Raw genomic sequence first — 25,871 nt, forward strand, 5'->3', positions numbered from 1 at the left:
TTAGTTCCTATAACTGTTCATTATCGTTATAAATAATTCCTCCTGGACCTGTTCGGATTAACCGACGTTCGGATTACACGTGTTCGGATTAGCGGGACTCCACTGTACATGTGTCAACACACAGAAAATTTTGATGAAATTCCTACAATCCTAAAATAATCATATTATAATTCACATTTTACTAATTCATTTGAGTGCAAATTCTCCTATTTAGGAAAGAAAGCAATTCCTTGGATTATTGATCTCAGCTAATCACCCATATTTTTTAAAAGACTGGTTGAAAATTCCAAAAAACTTTTCATTTGATTTTGCATCTACAATCTGCATTGTAGATTAAAAGTCCATCAAGATTCACAATTTTCTTTTTTCTTCATGAATGGAGTAGAAAATGGATTACTTATTAGGCTATAGATGTTATCAGAAGTTACAGATTTTTATAAAACATTAAATTAATTCAATCTGTTAGCCTACTAACCATACTAACAACACAGATACTAGAGCAAACGCGGGAACACGCTGTTCACAGTGGGGCTTGAGATGAGTTAACTCAGTTATGCTCACTGTGCAGTACAATATCCTGCTGTACATTTCGGAATGTGATTTCCCCAACTAATCTCCTCACCTCCCGCATCTAGAGGACCCCTTTAACTCCCGACCAATGCTGTTACCTAATGACTTCTCTTGATAAAAGTCAGTCATAAATGTGCAGAGAGTAGTAACTTATTTCTATCCTTTTATGTTTTAATTTAAAAAAATACTCCTTATTATAAGTGACTAAAGTTATTTATTTGACATACTGCCATATATTTATAAAAAATATCTGATCCGACTTTTTGAGTTATTAAAGTCCTGCTTCACCTACTTCATTCCACCGCTCGTCACTGTGTTATTGTCTCCACAGAGTTATACAATAATAACTGAATATATGAGAGTATAATGTACTTGATGATATACTGATGGTTATTCGTAGCCCATAATGCATGCTAAGGCAATGGGGTCCAAATAATTGGCAGTCCAAAATGGATCTGAAAGCTATGTTTGTAAATGAGGTTTAGCCAGTGTATCAGTATTACCAAGAGACATCGAGAAGATCAGAGTTGTGGCCAGTATAGGTGCAGAAGGGACGGGGCATGAATGGTGCTCTCTCATTGGCCAGATCTGCCATTAGCGTTGGATCCTCCATTGACTGTTGTGACACCAGAGACTCTTGCGAAGGCGTCGGCGACACCTTCTCTGCGTTGTACTTGGTCCTCATGTCCTGCAATACAACACAAACTAAACAATCTTTCAGAGCATTTTAAAAGAAAAAGTACACTAAGCTAATAGTACCAAAAATAGTTAACAATTTGAGGGAAATCGCTAATGTAAATCTTTAAGCCAAATCAATTTGTTTGAGAAATAAAATGTTATATTTTTTCTTAAATAGTTAAAAAAGAAGAGAATGCCTTCTAATACTACCATTTATTCGGTTAAGTATAACTGTATAATAAAAACACAATAGTTACCTGGAAGTAGGTGTAGGCATCTCTGACGACCCAGACTCGCAACACCTTGTCCTGTCCCGCAGTGGCCAGCAGCCTACCACACTGGGAAAACTTCATACACCAGACTGGTCCCACGTGTTCTAAATCCTACCAACCAACCACACAAATTAGCACTTCACTGACTGGTTACTACGTGTTATCTAAAAGAATGAGCTAAGCCAATAAGTACATTTTATATTTTATTGCAATTGTATTATAAAATATTTCTGTTCAAAACAATTTGTAACATAAAAAGGCTGAATTTTCAGTTTAGCTCCAGTTCACCTTCCTTTTATTGTAGCTTCTGGAATCTGACGCTATTTCAGACTTGACTCCTGGAATCTGGAGTCATGTTCATCTGAAGAGATCCAAAGAAAGTCGACGACGAAGAAGCTCAAAACGAAACATCTACATCATTTTGACATCAGAGACACCTATAAATAGGTGAAGTGGTAGTTTCATTGTCTCGCCAAGTACACAATTGAGTGCACTACGATGTAATAGACATGATCTCTAAGCACGGTGGAGCAACCCAGATTCCAGGAGTCAAATCTGAAATAGCGTCAGATCCCAGACGCTGCAATAAAATGAAGGTGAACTGGAACTGAAACTCAAAATTCAATAAAAAAGCTGTTTTTAAGTATGGGCAATTTTTTTATTGGCTGACCATTAGCAAAGCCTAGCTTTAACCAGGATATATCAAGAACGGATGCAGCTACAGACTTTACATTTAGCATATTTTGCTACCACTCAATGAGCTGGCAAAATTCTTCTGTCTCTGTCTTCCACAAGATATTTTAGCAATGAAATTAGCTATGAACTTGAAATTCTTCATAAACCCTTATTTATACAGAATCTAGGTCAAGTTTAATGTTGATCCATGTCCGTCACGTGATTTAATTGATCAAGAATTGGTGAAGCATATCACTTGGAGGGAGATATCTTAAGCAAAAATTGAGCTGTAGACTTAATTTTGCAAGATGCTTCATTTTTATAATGATAAGATCGAGTTCAATGATGCTGCATGTCGAACATTATGAGCGAAGGTGTAGTCCGTCAATGGGTTCGTTTTTTTTTAAAATGGAAGAACGAACGTTCACGATGAAGACCGGAGTGGTAGGCCATCTCTCGTCAGTGATGACTTGGTGAACAAAGTGGATGAGAAAATTCGTGAGAACCGTCACTTCACAATCTCGGAACTTTCAGATCATTTTCCTGAAATTTCTCGAAGTCTTGTGCATGAGATAGTGACAGAAAAACTAGGCTATCACAAGTTTTGTGCTCGTTGGATTCCAAAAGTGCTCACCGATAATCACAAAATGAAAAGAATGAGTTCTGCCATAGGCTTTCTTACTCGGTATGACGTTTAAGGAGAAACATTTTTGAACAGGATCGTTACAGGAGATGAGACTTGGGTAGCCTATGTGAATGCCGAAACAAAACAACAGTCAATGCAATGGGATCATACCGCTTCGCCAAGCAAGCCAAAGAAAGCTCGCCAATCTTTTTCGGCGAGAAAATTGATGGCTACAGTTTTTTGGGATGCTAAGGGCATCTTGCTTGTTGAATTTATGGAGCGTGGTACGACTATTACAGCTGCAGCTTACTGTGAAACCTTATAACGGCTACGACGAGCGATTCAAAACAAGCATCGTGGTCTTCTGACATCTGGTGTTGTGTTTGTCCATGACAACGCCCGCCCTCATACAGCTCAAAGAACAACAGAACTTTTGGAAAAGTTCAAATGGGATGTTTTTGACCACCCTCCCTACAGCCCGGACTTGGCTCCCAGTGATTTCCATCTTTTTCCGTACATGAAGCGGTGGCTTGCATCTCAGAGGTTTGCGAGTGATGAAGAGCTTCAAAACGCTGTGACAGGTTGGCTACATTCTCAGGCAGCAGATTTTTTTAAAGACGGAATTTCAAAAACTGTTAAAAGATATGATAAGTGCTTGAATTTGCATGGTGAATATGTAGAAAAGTAGAGAAAAGCTGTAAGTTTTAACATTTATATAATAAACTTTTTGTATCTCAACTGGTTTATTGTTTATTTCGAAACGGAGGTTACTTTGTGGACGACCCTCGTAGTATAGCCAAAAACTTGGGAAATAAAAAATCTATTATATTTGTAACAAATTTGCCGTGATCCACCTAATTTTGGCAAGGGGTGTACCTTATCAAATACTGTTATCAACGTTACAGTGCTCTGTTGCATTTGTTACACGCTGGGTTTTGTAGTAGACACTTACTTTGGCTTAGGAGACCAGACAATGTTAGAGAAACTTTTGGTTTGTTTACATATTTATTACTCCAACCTAGAGAAGAACAATAAATTATTTAACATATATGTTCGTAATTCTTTGTCCCTTTTGTTATTCCTTTGTTGAATATACATACTAGCTGCTAGAACTTGTAAAATGTTACAAGCGAGGTTTATTTGTATGGCATGCAACGGAAAGTTTGGCCTAAGCATTGAACAATGCTTTGACATCTACCGTGATGTATTGTAAACTGTGAAGGTTAGAGGGAGGGTCTGTAAGTGGTTTAACATGTGCGCTGAGTCATACATATACTTTCCTTTGTAATGATGTATTGTTTACACAAAAACAACATTTGTACTCATTTTTTTCTATGTGATTTAAATATGCCCCAATGCTGCACTATGTCCTGCAGTCTGGCATTAGACGCTATGTGCGGGACAGTCTTGTTGGGTAGAGACATAACTGTGTACATATCAAAATCTGTTTTGTACTTATGCGTAAGAACATAATATTAACTGGTATACTTTTTAGCAAAATTAACCAAAATAGCAATAAATTAATGAAAAACATGATTTTGAATATTGCCATGTATCAAGTACATCATTGGCCATTTTGCCACAGCAAATGTGTTAAAAAACTTAAAAAAAATAAATAAATAAATACACAGCTTTCTTAAAATAATGTGTTACTTAACATCAATACCTACAGGACTTTTTTTGTAGTGATTTACTTTTTTATATTGATAGTTGAATATCTAAAAAGTAAATATAATTACGAACAGATCTTGAAAATTTCCAAGAAATATTTTTCAAATGATAGTAAGAAGATAATAAACTATTAATTAGCACAGAGTTAAAACAAATTAATCTTATATAAAAAGCTGACCTGTACATGTTGAAGACAGTCAAATTCGTAAGGCCCCTTGTGGCTATTTGAAGCTTTGAGCTTGATATACTGCTCACCAGCGACACACATCTCGTCTACCACCTCCAACCCCTCCTCCCGGTGTCTGGACACCTCGTGTGCGATTGTTTTGGCTTTGTGCACAGTCTTCATCACAGTCGACCCGATCAGCCTCTTCAGCTGTGCTGTTTTTCTCCTTACCTGAATATTTAATTTAAACAGTTTACAACAATTTTTGTATCAAATATTAAATAACTGGTTATAAAATAAATTAAACACAGTCAAAGTATTAAAAGGATTAAGTATTTTCAAATTAAATTTAAAGGTAAATAGACTTAGTTATGTAATTAATTACCTATCAATATAAATGTCAGCCATGAAGTTTTTGCTAGTAATTAACAAGTTTGATTACACAGCCAAAACATAACATGACTGAGATAGTGATAAACTTTAAATAACTACAACAGTCAGATTTAATATGATCAACATTTACCAGGTATTCTGCTTATATTGTACCAAGGGTAAAAAGCTTAAAGTTTACTAATAACAGAATCAGTAGAAATTAAATATTTTCAATGAAAAATTCTTTTTAAGTGACCATTGATTGTTTAACCCTCTAAGTGGCAAGCGACGTCTGAGACGTTCTATTTACGCCGCCGTGACGTGGCAAGCGACGTCTTAGAAGTCGCTTCACATTGCCGCTTATTGCTAGGCAACCGATAATTATTTTTACGCTTAGTTTGAACAGTTGCGTTCACCACTAAATTTCAAATACATTTCATATAGTATCATCAACATCACGATGAAATAATCAATGGTACTAACTGAAATAATCCTAAGTTTTCTCCCGCGGTCTGTGGCAAAAACTAGCTGAGTAGGCCTACGTGACTGTTTCGTTTCTCTTGGCTTGTACATATAGCTATATATTTTCTTTATTATTATAAAATTGTCTATCTTTTTGGTATGTAATAAATTTGGCATTGTTTTTACGATCTTGTGTTAGTTTGTTTATTCACTGTTTTCTGGTACCAAATTCATTTTCAAGTTTGATCACAAACAAAAAACTAAAAATAATAATAATTTACTGTAATAAACTGATCTGGTAGATCTGTATAGAAAACTCTCTCTCAAAATAAAATAAAATAGTATGCAAAGATTCTACAGCATTACAGCATTTAGGTAGTTTTTTACAAGTTTCAACAAAACAACTTTTTTTGATATTTTGCAAAAAAAATTTATTTTTTATTTTTTCATTTATTTTATTTATTTTTTTATAATTTTCAAACATTTTCCTTTGGTATTTGTAGGTAATTATTGTTTCTACCTTTGGTATATAATGATGGATTTTCTGTAACTATGTTTTTATTATTTTTTACAAAGTGTCAAAGTTACAATTTTAGTTCGGTCAATCAACATTTTTTGGTTTTTCACATGATAAGTCCAATTTAGGTTTCAAGAAATCATTTTATTTTGTCATAATATGAAAATTCAACTCTTTCTGAAGAATTCAGTATGCAACATGACTAGGTTAAGAGTAAAAAATATATTTTTGGTGAATTTCTAAAAAAATACTCTGCAAAGTGGCCAAAAAGAGCCACTGTGGAAGTTTAGCATTGCCACTTCTAGGGTTAATGTATTAAGCTAAACACATCTTTGTGTTAAAACAAAAAGAATTGTGGGTCTATTCATTATAAACTTTATATTACAACCTTTACTTAAAGGTAAAAATTGCCCAAAAATAAGATTATTAAAACAAAGAAGAACTTACAACATTAAACAAATTTTCAAACAGAGTAGTAAATATATGTATGACCACAACAAAATAGCCTATACATCATCTTAACTTTGCACAACAAATGATTTACTGTGTAGTCTAAACTCACCCGACCCGGCTCTTCAGCCTGAGCACAACTCTTCTTGCTGTCAACACTCTCCTCATCACTTTCCTTCTCCTTGTCCAGGCTGGAGTTGCTGACATACTCGCTTGTTAACCTCATAATGTGAAGAGACAGAGGGTTGATACACTGCGGCAACTTGTCCTCTGCTATACTCAGTGGTACTCGCTCTCCTGTGTCCAGGTTCAGCACTGTCACCTGCTCCAGTATCTCCTGCCACAGACAATACAGTATAATCAGACTAATGATGGGAAGAGACAGAAGGTTGATACACTGCAGCAACTTGTCCTCTGCTATACTCAGTGGTACTCGCTCTCCTGTGTCCAGGTTCAGCACTGTCACTTGCTCCAGTATCTCCTGCCACAGACAATACAGTACAATCAGTCTAATAATGTAAAGGGCAGAAGGTTGATACACTGCGGCAACTTGTCCTCTGCTATACTCAGTGGTACTCGCTCTCCTGTGTCTAAGTTCACCACTGTCACTTGCTCCAGTATCTCCTGCCTCAGACAATACAGTACAATCAGCCTAATGATGTAAAAGGACAGTAGAAAGTGATCTAAAAAAATATTGTAAATTAGTCCGAATGAATCAGCAAGATGTCCTTTCTAATGGTTATCATTAGGAATTGATACAGTAGACACCCTCTTGGTATTGGTAAGGAAAAAATCGGATAAAACAAAAATAACCTTTATATAATCCCTAATCTATAATATATAATGAGCCTGATGTTATTTATATCCATTAGTGTTTGTTTCATAGTTATTACCAAATACTTTACATTTCACTTTAATCGTTGTATGAATTAATTGTACAATATTATTGTAATATACTACAATCACAGAAAAGGTTCACAAAAAACTATGAGGATGCGTCAAATATGAACAGGACTAGTTATCTAAAATTTCCGAAGGAGTGATTGACCTACAACAGCTTGTTGTTGTAGGTAGCTTGTACTGTTAGGATGGAGGGGGGAACCGACCGCAACTTTCTCAAATCCTGTTACTATTAACACAAGTAAGTGCACATCTCTATGGAGCAGCGGATCATAATTAAGTTTTTGGCCAAGGAAAGGATGAGTCCAACCAAAATTTTGCAGCGAGTAAGGGCGCAGTTCGGGACAAAACTTTATCAAGAACATGTATGTTTACTTAGCACAAAGAATTTTCTGAAGGGCATGAACAATTTTAGAACTAGAGCCATGATTTTGAGCCAAGGATCATGACAGAAGACTCGAGATATCATAAGGTGTCTGCTAGGTGGGTTCCATGTCTGTTATCAAAGGATCACAAGCGACATCGATTGGAGGTTTTGCAGCAGGTCTCCAATCAATTCCAACAAGAAAGTGAGACCTTTTAGAATGACATTGTTGCCTTTAGTGAAACTTGGGTGCACACCCGAGTAAAAAAAATGTGAGTATGGAGAGGAGAAAGAGTGGCGAGAGGGCACTGGTGAAGAATACGAAGCAGTTGTCTGATAGAACGATAATGGCAACAATAATTTTTGATTGAAAAGGTGCTTTGCTTATTGATGTTTTCACGATCAACGCGCAACTAATGCACAATATTATTGTGAAGTACTGGATGCTGCAAAATTATCATTTCAAAGAAACACAAACCAGTATTGGCTAAAAGTGTTACTCTTCGGTACGACAAGACCATACCACATGCGGCTAATACCACAAGGCAAAACTTGGTTGCATTAGGATGAGAAACACTGGAACATCCATCCACTCTGTAGCCTAGACTTGTCACCTTGTAACTTTTTTCTTTTTGGACCCCTCAAAGAAGTGCTTGGAGGCCATCGTTTTGAGGACAATGAAGCGGTAGAGACATTTGTACTCCAATGGCCAAGAGAATTTTTATTTTTTGTGATGATGAAATAAAGAAGCTCCTAATCCGATGGGTAAAAATGTAAGTATTTCAAAATTGGGAGAATATGTAGAAAAATAATATATATTCGTAAGTTGAGTCAAATAAAGTTCTAAATAAAAATCAGTCCTATTTATATTTGATACACTCATGTACAAGTAAACTGAACACAATTGTACTACGGAAGATATAACCTAGGACTAAGAAAGTAGAAACATTGACTTGTAGTGATTGTAATTGTACTAAATGAAGATAAAAATAGATATAATTCAATTCTTGAAATAGAAACGGTTAAGCCGAGGTTCGTTAAGAGAGCACCAACTATATTTACATTTACAGCTGATAAATTTCACAAGTTCTTAAATATAGGAAATAAAAAAAAAATGGTGAAAAAATATTTTCTTTGTGTGAAGAACTTCTTGGTCTGGTAGAAATCCCTCCTTGGACAGTCGCTGTTAAAGTTATCACTGATGCATCAAAATAGACAAAATGTTTAAAGAAATGTTACTATTCACAAACATATGCAATACAATAATATCAACATTAGCTCACACTTTTGCTGCTGTACTCAACGATGTCTTTAAATCTATGTATGATACGGTCATTTTTTCTTGCTTAACAAATTATTGTATGACAATATCTTTCCAATAAACATATATGATAAACTATTTTATTAAGTTGATGCTTTCCACAACCAACAATACTAATGTGGACATCAAGCCAAAAACACACTAAAGATTAAAATACTACCCTGGCTAAGTAAACAAATTTAAATCACACTTTACAATAAATTAATATGTTATTTTAAAATCACGTTTTAAACAAGGTTAAATAGGAAGGAAACATTGTTCAGATTTTCATAGCCACTACACTTTTGTATTCCAAACTGCATCTAATGTACATTAAATGCCAACATTACATCTAATTATCTTACTCAGGTGAGTTAACCTTCTGTTTGAAAATGAACAACAAACTAAGGAACCTTACTAAGTCAAATGACATCATTGTGTCAGACAAAATAATAATAAATTTACAATTCACTCCTTTATCACAGATTTTCAGATATTTTGAAGCCTGTCTTCCTGTTTTTAAGGTTGTTGAACATTCCTACTACATTGACTTTTCTTTGCCAAAAACACTTATTATTAGTCAAGATCCTCAATTTGCCAAAGACTGCAGTGTTCTGCAACAGGGGCCAGTTACAGATATGTATTGGCTTAAATGTGTTTTCTTTACCCCCAACTTGGAGTAGTTTCTCACTGCTAAACACCTACAATTGGTCAACTATATGAAATCCTAAGAGAAGCAAAGATCGTAACTCGTAAGAAGGGTCTTTTTGGAAGTGAAATAAAGGAAGTTAATATTCAAAACGTAAAAAAATTAACAAATATGTGACTTACAGACTACCACACATGGAAATCGGTTTAGGCAAAATAAATAGAGTGTATGTAAAAGATGACCTAAACTGTAATCAGTTAAAATTTTAAATCTTTACAGAAAACTCTTTCTGAAGGTTCAGTTGAATTGAATTCATCAGGTAATCTTTATTGTTGTGTTGAAACCAGACTACAAGTGGAAAATAGGTGCTGCATTATGATAAAGGCCATATCAGTATCACAAGACATGGATCCCACAAATTGTATCCTGTTTCCATAACTGAAGAGATCTTTCAACGGTGATAGTTTTGACTCAGTGCCTTAAATTAAAAAAAAGACTTGCACATTTTTAAAATCAGTCTAGGAATTTTTAATTATAAGGTTCTTCCAGTCGTTTGCTTTTCAGGCAGAAGGTTTAAAAAGTTCCATTCCAATAGTAATGGAAGGATGGCATTTGGTATGTAACATACTGAGATTGAAACTTTTGTACAAGAAGATAACATATTAAAACAAAGAAAAAAAATAATAAAAAACAAAATAATAAAGAATACTAGACAATAGTAGAGGGCAAAAATAATTCAGACTACAAAATCACACAAGCAACTCTTCCTATTAAAATTATTTTTCTAAATTAATGAGATTAAAATATGAGTGTGTTAATTTAATAATTAAGAAAAATTTTCTTATATGAATTCCAAAAGGAATTGATTTGGATATCCATAAACTCACAGAGTTGCTTCACAAGTATCAGCAATTATTAACACGTTCAATGCGGTTGCGGTAGATCTACTGCACGGCTGCCTCGCGCCAGGCGCGCATGACGTAGATCTACTGCACAGCGCCATTGTTTAGAAACCCAGTCAGTGTGCTCTCAGCACTCGTCGTGTATGGTTGTCCGTTTTGCAGCAGCGAACGTGTTAAGTACAAATAAATCACATAGGTAAAATCAAACATACACATTAGCACAACAATAAACTAAAGTTGTAAATTTAAACTACAAACTGCCAGTTGAAAAGAAATAAACTAACTATAAATGTAATAAACTTACTCAAATTATAAAAAATCAAACCTTGATGTTTATATATAAAATCCTCTTTCTCATAAAAATGTGTTGCATTGAATGTAAAGAATATTCATTTGGATTTTTTTTTCAGACCGTTAAAAATGCAAATGATTCTAAACGTAACTAGGTCCATGACTTCACAGCTTTTAATAATATTCTTGGATAAATTGCATTTGTTAAAGCTTAATTTTTATTTGGCATAGAATTATATCCATTATAAAAGTTAACTTTTAATACATACATTATCGCATATTATTGTAATTAAATTAAATTATTAGACATGTTACACAAGGCGATAATTACTACTTAAGGAATTAAGATTGTCAGCAATCAGACACTACTGAAGTTTGCTGATTGGAATGGAATTCCTGAAAAGAACTAATAGTTTTCGATACAATAAAAATATGGCATACTATTTTCTTAGGCTCATACTAAAATATATTCAGGTTCTTTCCTTGTACAGCCAACTCTAATGGAAAGTGGAGAAAGTTATTCTGCCTGAAGACTACAAAGAGCTACTGAGGAAACCTTTTCTTTTGCATACAAAGATACAAATTCCAAACAAAAAGCATCGGAAGCCAACATTTACAAACACAAGGTAAGAAGCACCTCCGGCTACGGGAAGTCGCTCACCCAGCTGTTGCCTGCTACTGTGTTGCGAGTCTGCCTACGCGACACTACGCAGTTTACATGCGCCAAGTCTGCATTACTTGCGCATCGCCGTAGCGTGTTAATGGCTGTCTCAGTGCATGATGTTTCATCTAGAGAGAACTGCCTCTATCAACACAAAAGCCTCTTCTTACACTACCCATACAAGTGCACTGGAAAGCTCAGTAAATAAGTAATTTCAATTTTTCAACCTCATACACCGATTAAAAAGAGTACAAAGCGGATTATTTGTGCATAAAAGGTGTTTAAAAATTGACCCATTAATCTTTTAATTTGAAAATTGAGACACAGAGCAAATATAAATCATAATTTATATTAAAATGATGACTAATTTTTAACATCAACATTTTATACTTGAATTAGTTTTGCTAATATTTTATTTTAAGGCTAGTAAAACACCACAAAATTGTGTCTCCTAAAACAAGTTAAGTAATTATTAAACAAGTTTCAACATTTTGTTTTTGAGGAATGTCGGCAAGTTTTGATTTAATTCTCCAATATAAACATATATAAGTTTATAATAAAGATTAATGAAGGAATACCAATATTTTCTTTTCAATATGAAAATAAAACTAAAGTATTATATTTATTTATAAGTTATATGAACAAAAAACAGCCTTTTTGTATTGTTACAAAGAATTACTATTACTAAATAGTCATTGGCGATTTAAAATGTCATTCAGACTAAAAACAATACAATTTTTACGTTAGAAGGAGATTCTGTGTAGTTAACAATAAAAAACTCCTGAGTAAATGAATAAGATCACACATTATTAAAAACAATGTTTTAAACCAAATTAAAAAATAAAATTTTTTATCTATTTTAACCTAAATTTAATACCAAATTTACCAATTTAGTACCAAAGAATACCCTTTAAGTAATGTTACAAAATAGGCTTCTAAATAAAAGTCTATCAAATCCTCAAGAACATTCTAGGCCAGAGATCCGTGAACTTGCTTCAACAAAATATTTTAGAACCTGCATAAAAATAAAACCTCCCATTTTCTATGAATCACTTCATGGGGAAATTTAAGTTGTTAAGAATTTGTATACCACAAAAAGTAACTGTAAGAACTATTGGAAGATTATACTATTGATGTTCATACTGGAAGAATTCAAAACATTTAACTTTACCTTCAATTTATATAAGGGCTGTTCAGAAAGTACCCTCTATTTTATATGGGAAGTGTAGGGTATACTGCAATATATTGTTGCGTTACCACGCACGTAAGGTCAGTCCACATCATAAGTTGTGATATAATGAAGGTTGTCCAAGCTCTAGTTGGTTTCCTGTAGCTTTTCGAAATGTCATGTCATTGAAAGTCCTGGCATGTATAAGGTGCATGCTGTCATATGATTTTACACATCCAAGCAATATTGAGAAAGAATTCACAGAGAACCTTGCACTATCTATGGACCAAAAGTAATGAATGAAAGAATTGTTCAGGAATGGGTTAAATTGATCAAAATAGCTGATCAAACATTACAGAAATTGTGTTGAAAATAGAGGAAGCATGATAGTGTATCGATTTCTGAGTATTATTTATAATACACAAATTAGAGGTTACTTTCCAAAAGGCTCTCATATTTCTCAAACAATAACTTCTTTTTTAACAAAATGTTGTACAACACAGGTTAGTGATGTAATGGTAATGAATTATACTTTATAAAAAACTTTATCAGCAGAATTAATAATTAATGAGTACTCATCTTAAAAATCCTTAATTGCGGAATTTGGGACAAGTCTTGATTTATTTAAATAATCTTCAGACTATAAACCATACAGGAAAAACTATTTTGTTATATTCTTTATCACCCAGTTTTGGTATTGACCATCATGAAGCAGTAAAATTTGTTCTCGTAAATTCTTTTGGAAGCTTCTTGACTGAATATTATTCAAATTTAAATCAATAAAAACCGGTCTCAAACACCAGAGTTAAAGATTATTAAGGTGGGTGAATGTTTCTATATATTAACTAAACAATACAGAGGCTTTCATTATGAATAAACAATTAACCTCCCTAAAGTACAGTTGGCAACTAACCCTTCTCCCAGATTACAGCAGCTATTGACCTTCTAATTCTAAATGCCAAATAGTGACCCCTCTATATCTGAACAACACTCACTGCATCGCTGAGCTGTTTGCCTGAGTCGGTTCTGGTGCGGACAAACATGTTGAGCTGATGTGCGAGTCCCTGCTCGTCGCCAGCCGACCGCCGTCGCTCCCGTGTATTGCGTGGACTAGCAGCTCTTGCTGCCTGCAGAGAGCCCATCGGATATGTACTAGAGTTGCGGCCCATACACCCCCTTGGCTCTCTCTCGGCTAACAGTTCCATCCTCATTGGTAGCTTCCCATCTTCCCCCAACTGAACCAGTTGCCTTAGCCAATACTTCGTCCTGGAAATAGAAAATCAGATTTTTAGACTTAATGTTAGATCACAATGTTCAAAAACTTTATACTTGAATGAGAAATTGTTTTTTGTAACTTTGTAAAATGTATGTTATGAAAAAAAAAAAAAAAAAAAAAAAAAAAAAAAAAAAAAAAAAAAAAACTGATTGGATAAAAAATTTCTAGTGTTTTAAAAGTTGAATATTTAACTCAATTAAAAATTAAAGTTTATTTAATACATGTTTTCAAAGGTTATTATTTTTATTAATTTAGTAGACTTCAAGGTGAGGCCCATTTCTGGCATTGCTTGCATGCAAAACACTACCTGAACCCCTAAATGTCCCCGCAAGCATGTTTAAATGATGGTGATGATCCTTTGAGATTGCTTACATCATGTTTTCTGCATATGCTAGGCTCTTTACACAACCAAAGAATAAATGTAAGGGTCAGGCAATTCTCAGCTTCTTGGAATCTAAGGAGAAGATTAGGCCCTGACATTCAAATTTACTTTGCTCCAATAATTAAATTTAGGTTAAAATAGATATAAAATTCTTCCCACACATAAACGCACTGAAGCTGAAGCAGAGTGGTAGGCTTCCTGATACTATACAAGTCTCTTCTTCGCCACAATATCAAATAGCTGAGTCAAACATACTCCTCTAACATGCCATAATAGACATCATCAACGGCATTTACAACAAAATAAAGATTTTATAATATGGTTATCAATTATAAGGCCTTACGAAATATTCAATTTGGGTGAGTTATGTTAATGCTCAGTTAACTCTCGTGGTACCTCAGAACCGCATATTTTGCATTGTTTCATTGGACAGTACCACTAACATAGAAACTTACCTCATTGGTAAAACAATTGTTATAATCAATACTGTCCAGCATAGTAATAATAAATTGTAATCTCTTATTCTTGTCTATTGGTTTAATTTCTTGTGAAAATTGCATCTTTTAAATGTAATTAGATGGAACCACAGTCCATATTTCCAAATTAATACTGTGTTTTCTAAACTTTGGCGGTTTGTAGGTGTGGTGTAGATTTCATTAAGCTTTTAATGACACATGTGACTGTCTTCTGACACGAAAGAACAACCTGACGTATTTTGTCTCAACTTCGTTCCAGTTACAAACATACTAAGCCGTTGATGAATGGTTCTGTACACAGGCTTAACATTACAATATTTGTTGTCAAAATGTTTTGCTGTACAATAATGACAAATGGAATTATTATGATATGTTCAAAACATACAAATTTTAACACTCTAAGCCCCACATGATAATTTATAATTATAATAATATTTACAAATGTCAAGTTAAATATACATCTAGGACTCAACAAAGTGTTAAGAACTTTAACTAAAACAAAAATGGGACCAAGCACTCCAAAGAATAATTTTTTGTAAGCCTACTAATCAAATAAACTTTTACGGTATATGTTGTTTCATTATAAATCTTACAAACCACATAATTAAAAAAAGAAATAAAACACATTTTGCTTTTTTAATCACTGTTTTCTAGTTGAGAATCCTATTAAAAATTACATTACACCAGAAAAAACAAAAATAGAATATAAACAGAAAAAGCAATTTCTGACAGACAAACATTACAATTTTTTTTTTTTCAGGAAAATGAAACTGACCTGTGGCTTGACGACGTACTGGCCCTTAGTGGCAGAGTGGATGTCTAGGGAATGCTCAAACTCACGAGTGAGAGACTCGATGGTAGTGGCGGGACTGGGTAACGATTGACTGTACAGCTGACAGTTGCTGTTGGTACTACTGGTCTCCTCCTCTGCAACTTTCTGTACAGTACACATACGTTCTATAAACTACAGTGTTGAATTACTTTTGTCCCAATAAGATTATGGTAGATTGTACTTATAATGATTTCTTAAGTTAAAAGAACGTTAAAAAGTTTCAGTACAGCTATTTGTGCAGTTTTCCTAAACTCTTTAAATTCTTTTTCAAAATAATAACAAAAACCCTTTAATGCATTAATAAATTAATCTACAACTGTTTTGACAATATTTAATCAATTTGAATCACATATTGTACAAGTTAGCCCTTTGAGTGCCAACATTCTGTTTACCGGACATTCTAAAACTAGACCTAAAATACCAATGTCTGGTTAACTAGGCGTAACATAAAAAATTCAAAAGCAAACATTTTCTAATTTATAAACATCTCACAAGACTAGAATTTACTATTTCTCTTGTGGATGGGCTTTTAAAACAGTGGCTTTTAGAACAAGAGCCTAGACATAATGTGGCTGGCCTAATAAATGTTACATCGAGGCGTCCTGCCAGAGATCCTGGAGGAGATACAAATTCTGACATGTTTTTTGAAAAAATTTCCAATGATAGGGAGAAGAACTGCTGTATTTGTAGTGCAGCTTACACAAAGGCTGGTGGGAAGAGAAGAAAAATAAACATTTACATTCAGAACATTCAAAAAGAGTTTGCATCTCAGTGTTTTCCTTTTCATCACTGCATTATTTTATTTTCATTTTTGTTGTAAATGTTATCCAACTTGAAAAACCTACATAACTTTTACAATGTATAATTGACAGTTTAGTTAAACCCGTGTGTCTGTTAATTTTATCTGTATTAAATTTGTCTTAACTTTATATTTTTGTGGAAAATCATGAACTGTTTTAAGACTTAAAAAATTGTGCCAATTAGTTTTCTAAAAAAATGGGCACAATTTTTTTATTTGTGAACATTTTACCATTGAATTTCAACAGTGTGTTCATAATTTAGTGGACTTTACATTGAACTACTGAATAGAGAGACCAGCTATTATTTATATCACCATAAGGAGATCCAAAAAACTTTTTCATGTAAGTAAATTTTATTGGAATAAAAATATTGTAAAAGGGAATAGAAACACTCTGGCACTGGCCGGTACACACTTGTAATAAATGCTTGGCACTGGTGGGAGTACAACTTAAAAAGAACCTATGGCACTAAAAAGGTTAAGATAAGGTTGTATTATTAATATATACTTTCTACGGACACTACAGTACAAAAATATTCTTTATTCACACAATCGTAGATCGGTGTTGATTTCAAAAACAATAAAAACATGAAAACAATAATAATTTACGGTTGTTACTACCAAACAAAACAAGAAATACGTAATATGCTTAATAACTGCCTGGCTGGTTTATCCATTCCAGGAACTCCTTTTCTGTGTATAATGAGTGATCTTCAAACCATTTCACGAGTTGCTTTTTGAATTGATTGAGGTGATCAGGCAGCTTATTAGAGTAGACTGCTCCTTTGTTAATCAGCTTCTTTTCAGAGAGACTGAGGAGGTGTACAGGAAGTTTGAGGCATTTCTGGTGTGCTGGCGATTGTTTCCAAGTTTTGGTTTCTTTGACAATATCACCAGTAAAATCACTTCATATATGGATATATTGCTTTACCATGCACTGACACATTAGTTATTATTTCGGCATCAGGAAATCCTGTATTATTGTCATGAGTCTTTCTAAGGAGGTAGGCACTATCACCTTTCTGCTTCGGAGCTTCGTTGCTTTTAATGTGGTTCTCCTCATGTCCCTAGGGAGTGTGTCCTAGTACAGATTGATATATATATATATATATATATATATAATATATATATACCATTTGAAAATGTTAAGCTCCCTCTATTCAAGAGTAAGTAATATAAAATAATGAAAAAACCTGCAATATTTTATGTTCTACTTAGTTGACCACACATAGATTAAAAATAAGATTGTAAAATAAGAAACGTGTTACGGAAATTATTTGTAGTTTCAGCCACCCTCTGCATGATTTGGTAAGCCCATTTAGTGGTTCCAAGAGAGACCAATGAGATCAGCTTTGACGTTGGTGTAAAAAGCCTGCAAGCCGATGACAGCTTCAATGATAAATGTGAAAAAGCTCACAAGCTGATGACATCAGCTCAGGCATCTAGCACGGAAAAGCCTGCAAGCTGATGAGGGCTACGATGATCAATGTGAAAAAGCCCATGTGTCGATGTCATTGGTCATTTAAATATTTATCACTACACATTTCCCCCCCAATTTTTTAGAAATAGTATGTCTAATGCTAGATAATGAAATCCTCTTGACTCTCCTATAGTGAATGTCAAACTCTACGTATATTGTTGTATCAAACCGGTTGGGTTAGCATTAAACTTGATCTGGAATAGCTTTATCAACTTTATAAATTCCAATTAATGTATTAAAGGAATTACCCAATAATCATGGTTGCCATTTTTCTCAACTAGTTAAAAAAATCTCAAAAGCAATGAATGTTATGAGCATGATGTACAAAATGACAGTACCTTTGGTGGAATGGTTATAGAATCAGATGTGACAGGCAAGGCAGTGGGCGGTTCAACAGGTTTACTCTTCTTCTTCCGGCGTGGAGGAGCAACAGGTCCTGTGTCGACAGGGGCAGTGCTGCTGACTGTGGCAGGTTGGCTGACAGAGCTGGGCTTGGTACTGGCTATGACATCGGGCTCTGCCAGTGTGGGGGGGAGTGGCAAGGGGGCAGGGGGCTCGGGCTCACCCTGGCTACGCAGTGTGCTGGTGGACCCACTAGGGGACGAATTGGCTGTCAATGTTGGCATGCCTGCACAATGAAATTAGCTCAAACATAGAACATACTGATGTAGCACACTTACAATATTTATAAATCCGACAGAACATTATTTGGTACTTTGGGATTATACCGACCACACCCAGACATGAATCGTTATTTGACATTTTGCTTCTACTGATTACCAGATTAGCGTAGAACAATATTTCATCAATATAAAACAGGAATTGTCTTATCGCAAACCCCTCCCCATCCTCAGACAGAGGTCAAAGTCGAGCGGTCTAGTAGATAACGTGATTGCAGTCTCGCCACCCGTTCAGCTGGTGCGTCGCTTTGTTGTACTTCCGTGTTTTACCTCTACATTTCTCCAAACACAAAAATTCAATAAAAACAAACATTAACAAACTAAAACTAAACTCTTTATTGAAAAAACACTCAAAACTTGTTTTTATTCTTGATCACACTCAGCCACCCAAAATGCGAGTGCCTCCGGCCATCAGCGCGGGCTTCGGCAGCACCTTCGGGCTGCCCCGCGCTGATGTCAATGAAAGAAAAACATCCCTCGAGATAGTACCTATCAGTAAAATATCAAATTCTAGAGGGTCTGATCAGAAATATAAATTGAATTGTAATGGACAATTATGTACCGTGCAAATCATGTGATGCCGCACGGCCTGCCGTAATCGGGATTCTCGAGAAAGATAAGATAACAGCGACAACAATACCGATCACAATACCTGGAAATGCTTGTAAGTTTGTAATTTTGTAATTTTGTAATTAAAGAGTTGTTTTTTCGTTCTATCATGTTTGTTTCTATAAATTTATATTTTGGTGTTCTTCATACTGGTGTGGTAGGTATAATCCCAAAGTACCCATTATTTTATCTATAAATGCACATAGTATACATTTTTGCTCCATATGATATTCCATATATATATATATATATATATATATATATATATATATATATATATATGTCTATAGCGCTAATGACAACATTTTCCTTATTTGGAAAAATGTTGTAGCTTGGTTTGTGTACTTCTTCTTTTCAAAATTTCAAATTTCAAGATAACCTAAGGGCTCATAAGATTTTATCATTACACACCATATAAACAAACTGTTTGACAACAAATAGAATGATCATAACTGAATGAAAATGTATGCACAGAATAATCATCATCATTAAGAAATGAAATAATTTGGGTAGTAGTTGCATTTACATACTTGGAAAGGACATTTAAATTATATTACCAGTCAGTAAAATTGTTTATTTTTCAATCAACACCATTTCTTCATGCAAAGTTCTTCAATGTTTTAAATATTTAAAATTTTTGTGCAATTGGGATAAAATTTAAGACCATTCTTTGATATGGTACTACAGACTATCTAAGAATGAATTACAATGGCTTCTAAAATCGAGTAAATCTTTTTTTTAACAGGCATAGTAATACAATGTGCCGCACCTGGGTCTGGCATGTTGCCGCCACTGAGCAGCCGCCCCACTCTGCCCAAGCTTGTCATACTCTGGAGGCTGAGTGCATCGTGCTCAATGATACGGAAGGGGTGACTGTGGGGTCCCGCAAACACCCCTTCCACCGACGATGTTTGGCTGTCCGGTGGTGAGGTGTTGCCTCCTCCCTCCTCATCATCCGTCTGCATCCGCTGCCGCAGCTCTCGAAACCTCCTGCGGCCCTGGTGAACTCTCTCCACACCCTGCAAAATGTTTCAGCTTAGATTTTTTATTTATCTTTGACACACTTCAACCTTGTTACATTAGTACTACTGGTTTTATACATGATTTAGTATAAAAAAAAAGGTATCAATTTACAAAATCGTGACCATGGAAAGGTATGTTAATTTTTTTTTCCCTGAAAACTACAATTTTTCCTGAAAACAATAGTGAAGAAAAAATTCGTCGGCAACGAAAATCAAAGGAGTTACGATTTTTTGAAATCCTCTGAAAACTCTGTTTTTGACAGTACCTCTGGCAATTTTACTGAAATGATGACGTTAATCCTGTCAACGATGCCTGCCCGCTGCGCAGTGCTGCGCACTGCTGCTCTTTTAAAAAAAAAAATTAACTCGAGCTTGCAAAAGTCGAATCCCAGATCACGTGATGGCTGATCCTTAACCCTCCAAGTGTTGTTCGACAAAATTTTGTCGGTTATTTTCCATCCTTAATGCAATAATGGCCGAAAGGCATCAATATAATACAATGATATACTTTCCCCCCCAGTTTATATGCACCTGTGATAATAATACTTGGCTATAAATGCCCAACCCATGAAAAAAAGTCCATTTTTCATGGTCACGGTATTGTAAATAAATACCAAAAAAAAATTTGCAAAGAATGGAAAATGGCATTAAGAAAAATCATCCTCAAAATAAAGTTTTAAAAGACACAATTACTTACAAACAATTCCTGTGGTTAGCGTAAACACTGAAGTATACTTCCAGTAATTTTCTAGTGTTTTTTGTGTATCAGAAAACCACAACAAAGAAAGAATAGACTGGGGATATGTATAGAGCACGTGGAGCCAGGTCAAAGCAATTACACCAATGAGGAGTGGGGAGGTAATGCGTGAGTGTCATGCTTCACTATTTCATTACTGTAAAATATTACAGTATACTAACATTATGGGCATTTTAACGATGATAGGTAATCTGAGAAATAATAACAAATATATCATGCTTAGGATATTTTATGCAAACAATAACTAACAATTTGTTGATTGTTAATGTAGTTTGTGTATTTTAAATTTATTCTGTGCTTTATTAATGTTTTGTAAAATTTATAAAATTCCTTGCTTTACACATCATGTAAAGACAAAACACTATCTCAGTGAAATATATTTTTTGATAATATTTAATATACAAATAAAACTAAGTAGATCATTTTGCAGCATGACTTTTGTGAAATATCTAATGAAGGCAACCTTGCTGTTGAATCTCCTTCAAAAATAAAATGTTTTAAATATTGGTTGCTGTGTTTTTTTAATATAGTGTTTCAAATAATCTTATGTGTCTCATTCAAGCATAGTTTAATTCACTTTCCAAGAACATGAAACCGACATTATGGGATAAATGTACTCTATGTCTATTAATTCATTATTAAGTTTAAGATTTTCTATGTTTATGCGTGTTTTAAATTTGCCTTATGTACTGAAAAACAACTAATCCTTTCCCATCTCATGTGAGAGCTGTTCCGCAATAACTATTTTACCACATGTACTGTTATTTGTGAGTGTCTACGTAGTTGATGAATATCTCGATAGATGGTGGGGGCATTCATAAAAAATTCTAAGAAGGCAGCCACTTCTCATGTACTAAATTGTTATCTCAGTTATTGTTCAATAAGAACCACCAAAGACAAATAATGTTTCTCAAAACGTTAGACAAATTTTTCTTACAAAAACTTTTTGATATCTCTTCTAGTTTAAAGATATCACCTGTTAAAAGTTACAAAATGATAAAATTGATTAAACCAGCACTACTATGCACACTAGAGCAAACTCAAAAAGTGCTTAAGATTTCTTGATCATTTTTAAAAGTAATATTGTACTTAAAACTTGCTTTATGACAATGTGTGGAGTCTGTATCAGAAGATGCCAGGAGTAATAAAAACAACAGAACCTGGCATGTACAGAGTTTAAACCGTAACTCTTGGCATTCATGGTTCAACAGGCATAATCGGTAACATGACAAGAATATAGAAAAACTAAAATTATTAAGTACACATGAGAATAATAAAAACAGTTTGAAGTCAAAATTTAAGATAATAAATAAATTTAAAAAAACCATTATGAAAAGGCCTATAGTTTTTAATACATTTGGGTGTCTAGGTATGTGGCAAGAAAATATTTAGGTATTGATAAAAATTTAGCTACTATGATAAATAAATAATATATCGTAATTTAAAAAAAAAACTTGATTTAAGTTGATTGAGCTTATTAATAGTAAAAATATATGTAGCCCAGAACCAACACACAATATTGAAATACCTTCACTGAAACACAATAGTGAATTATTGTAGCAACTCTCTGACCATGACTCAAACTCTTGGGCATTGTGAAATATTTCTCAATTTTAAAATTAAATCTCTTCATAATCTTAAAGTTCTTAAAAAGAAATGTAATGAAAGCTAGAATAGCTACCTGTGTATGTACTTCAAAATGTTTTATTAAGTCAACTAACTCAAAATCAAGAATCAATAAATTTATTTGCAATAAGCATTCACAATTTTGGGTCCCAACAAATTACAGATAATTTATACATCCAGTATTTAGAACAATATAAAAATATATACAGTCACATAGTGCAATCCATTGTGGAACATATTAACCTATTGTAGAAATAGAAGTAACAATCTTTTAAATACATGAATACAACAATACTTAGAATACAATAATGTAATGTACCTCAATACAGTCACATACATATAAAACCAGCAACATAATCAAATAATTAAAAGTTTTTAAAAACTGAATAAGATGGTTGTTTTCCACCATAAAATCTACTTACAAAACACAAGAGAGAAACACTGTCTGACTTATTCTAGGATCAGAAAAATGTTTCTGAAGCAAATTTGTGTAATATATGAGAGAAATTAATGACTGAAATCTGCTAGTCTTACGTGCTTACTGGAAATTGTTCCGGTGAAATGATTGCCGTTATGCACAACTGCTATCAATAAACTTTGCAGTTATGACAAAATTACCATTTAAAGGTTATTTAGATGTACAATCAAGATCAACTTGCAAGATAGCAACGTTAAATGGCAAATGGATGAAACTATTATAGATCCAATTACTCGGACATGCTGTGGGTAATACTTTAGTTCCTTGGTTTAAAATTAAATTACTATTCCGTCTGATTTTATTTCTATTGATAAACAAAATAAAACTACTGTAACTATAACTTGAACACTGCCACTTGAATAAGTGAAATACGTTTATTAAAATGGTACTGTAATCAACAGATAGTGGCATCCAGATTACAAATTGAATTGCTTGTTTGAAACCTCCATAATAGGCAAACGACCTTTACAGTATTACCTTACTTATGATTTTACTAAGATGTTCACTTAAAATGAGAACCATTTATGTAAATGGGCCAACAACTACAGGCCCATCTCCCTTATCAGCACATTTTCTAAGGTGATAGAGAAACTTGTCCTAGCCAGATTATTACAACATTTGTATCAACATAACCTGTTAAACAACAAACAGCATGGCTTTATGGCAGGAAAGTCAACATCTACAGCCATAGTTGACTTAGTCGAAACTATTATTGACCACTTAGAATCTGACAACATTCCTATGGCAATACTCCTTGACTACTCTAATGCCTTCGACTGTCTGGACCATAATCAACTTCTGGGAAAGCTTAAGAACCTGGGTATTGAGGGGAAAGCAGCTGACTGATTTGAGAGCTACCTTCTCAACAGAAAACAAATAGCAGAGATTAAACACATGGATAAAGGAACAATTCAGTCTGTGAAATCAAAAACCCAGACTACAACAAGAGGTGTGCCACAAGGTTCTGTACTGGGACCAGTCTTGTTCATTTTATTCACGAATGACTTCTCTTCATGTGTACAAAGCCATTGTACACCACTTATGTATGCTGATGACACGGTGTTACTGCTAGGTAATAAAAATCCAAATATTATAGCAACCACTGCCACCACAGCTTTAAACACAGCAATTAACTATTGTAAACAGAACAGCTTAGTTGTAAACCAATCAGACAAAACAATTAATTTTTGGAAACAAAAAACAAACAGTGACAAGACTGCCAGACCTGGAAACTACTGACAGCACCACCTACCTTGGCATCACACTCGACGAACATCTAAATTGGACACCTCATGTAGATAACCTCTGTAGGAAATTAAGCACAGGAATCTACGTCATAAGAAGAATTAAGACCATTAGTGATCTCAACACTGCCAAAATAGCCTACTACTCTCTTTTTGAGACGCATCTTCGATATGGGCTATTGGTCTGGGGAAACTCATCCAAGACAAATGTGCAACGTGTACTTATTCAACAAAAGAGAGCTATAAGGACACTTTGTGATCTATCACCCAGAGAACCCTGTAGGGAAAAGTTCAAGTAGCTCAAAATCCTAACTGTAGTGAATTTGTACATACTTGAGACCATAACATATGCTAGAACAAAGACTCTGAACCCATTCAAGACTGGATCACAACTGCACACATACAACACCCGACATGCAACAAACTACTGCCTCTCTGTACACCGCCTGACCAAATATGAAGAGAAGCCAAGCTACATGGGATCCAAGCTTTGGAACCATCTTCCAGCAGCAGTGAAGGGGACAGATGACCAGCACCTGAGACAACAGCTTGGCAACTGGCTAAAAAAACATCCATTTTATTCTCTTGATGAGTTTTTTGTTCTTGATTCAAATCATGTTTAATCACTTGACAATGTACATTTTTATGAATTTATTCCACATGTTATATTTGACGCAAAACTGTTCTTGAAGAATATGTTAATAAAGAATATTGTCTATTGTCTAAAGTACGGCAAATTTTATGTATATTCCTTTTGGCTGACAGAGGCTGATTGAATCATCCTACTGCCCTACTGTTTGTTCTGAGAACTGCAAACAGCCGATCTAATCGGTTTTTCGTATATTTGTCATAGTGAACACAAAACTTACAATGGATTACTACACTTAAACTCAAATTGAAGCACAAGCGTTGTTCTATTTAATAAGTTTATGAAACAAACAATGATTTATCATAGTACCATTCACTTCCATTGTTGATGTTATACAGTCGGCAGTCTGCTGCTTTCAGACAGCCTGGCTCTATACGCTATTGCAGATCACGTGATTCGTGTTTTTTCAGGTGACAAGAACACCTAAATTTGAAGTGTTTTAGTGGGTTTTTTAATGATATAAAATTTATAATAATAATCATTGTCATTGGTTCTAGTTGTATGGTTTCTGAAAGTATTTTAGTTTATCTGTAAATAGTGACCTATTTTTTTCTAACTAAAAATATGTTTTATATATACATATATTACAAGAATAATTCACTATAATTAGGCTAAAAGTGTGCTGCATTGTTGTTGTTATAAATTTAACAATTCATGTTTCAACTTTAACTTTAGTTGAAACATGTAACATTTATATGATTATTTTTTTGCAGAAGTTTATATATGCACTAAATAATATGCTGAATCTGAATATTAGTATGTTTTTTTTTAGTAAAATGTAATTTTAATAAACATTTTAATTTGAAAAAATTATTTTATTATTGGCCTTATTACAATATACGAAACAAAAAACTAGGGGTTTATTTTA

At 34.0% G+C, this 25,871-nt stretch overlaps 1 protein-coding gene across 1 annotated transcript in view; it reads right to left on the reverse strand.

The window, feature by feature from the left end:
* LOC124361936 (WD repeat-containing protein 44) overlaps positions 1-25,871 on the reverse strand; it is a 40,243-nt gene that overhangs the window by 5,219 nt on the left and 9,153 nt on the right. The window contains exons 3-11 of the mRNA XM_046816014.1: positions 19,997-20,246; positions 18,277-18,566; positions 15,603-15,764; positions 15,453-15,458; positions 13,689-13,880; positions 6,571-6,795; positions 4,670-4,888; positions 1,506-1,631; positions 1,074-1,258 (exon numbers count right to left, since the gene is read on the reverse strand). Coding sequence (XP_046671970.1) covers positions 1,074-1,258; positions 1,506-1,631; positions 4,670-4,888; positions 6,571-6,795; positions 13,689-13,880; positions 15,453-15,458; positions 15,603-15,764; positions 18,277-18,566; positions 19,997-20,246 — 1,655 coding nt within the window. The remainder of the gene's footprint in view (positions 1-1,073; positions 1,259-1,505; positions 1,632-4,669; positions 4,889-6,570; positions 6,796-13,688; positions 13,881-15,452; positions 15,459-15,602; positions 15,765-18,276; positions 18,567-19,996; positions 20,247-25,871) is intronic.

Source organism: Homalodisca vitripennis, chromosome 5, assembly GCF_021130785.1.
Source record: "Homalodisca vitripennis isolate AUS2020 chromosome 5, UT_GWSS_2.1, whole genome shotgun sequence".
In the NCBI taxonomy this organism is placed as follows: Eukaryota; Metazoa; Arthropoda; class Insecta; order Hemiptera; family Cicadellidae; genus Homalodisca; species Homalodisca vitripennis.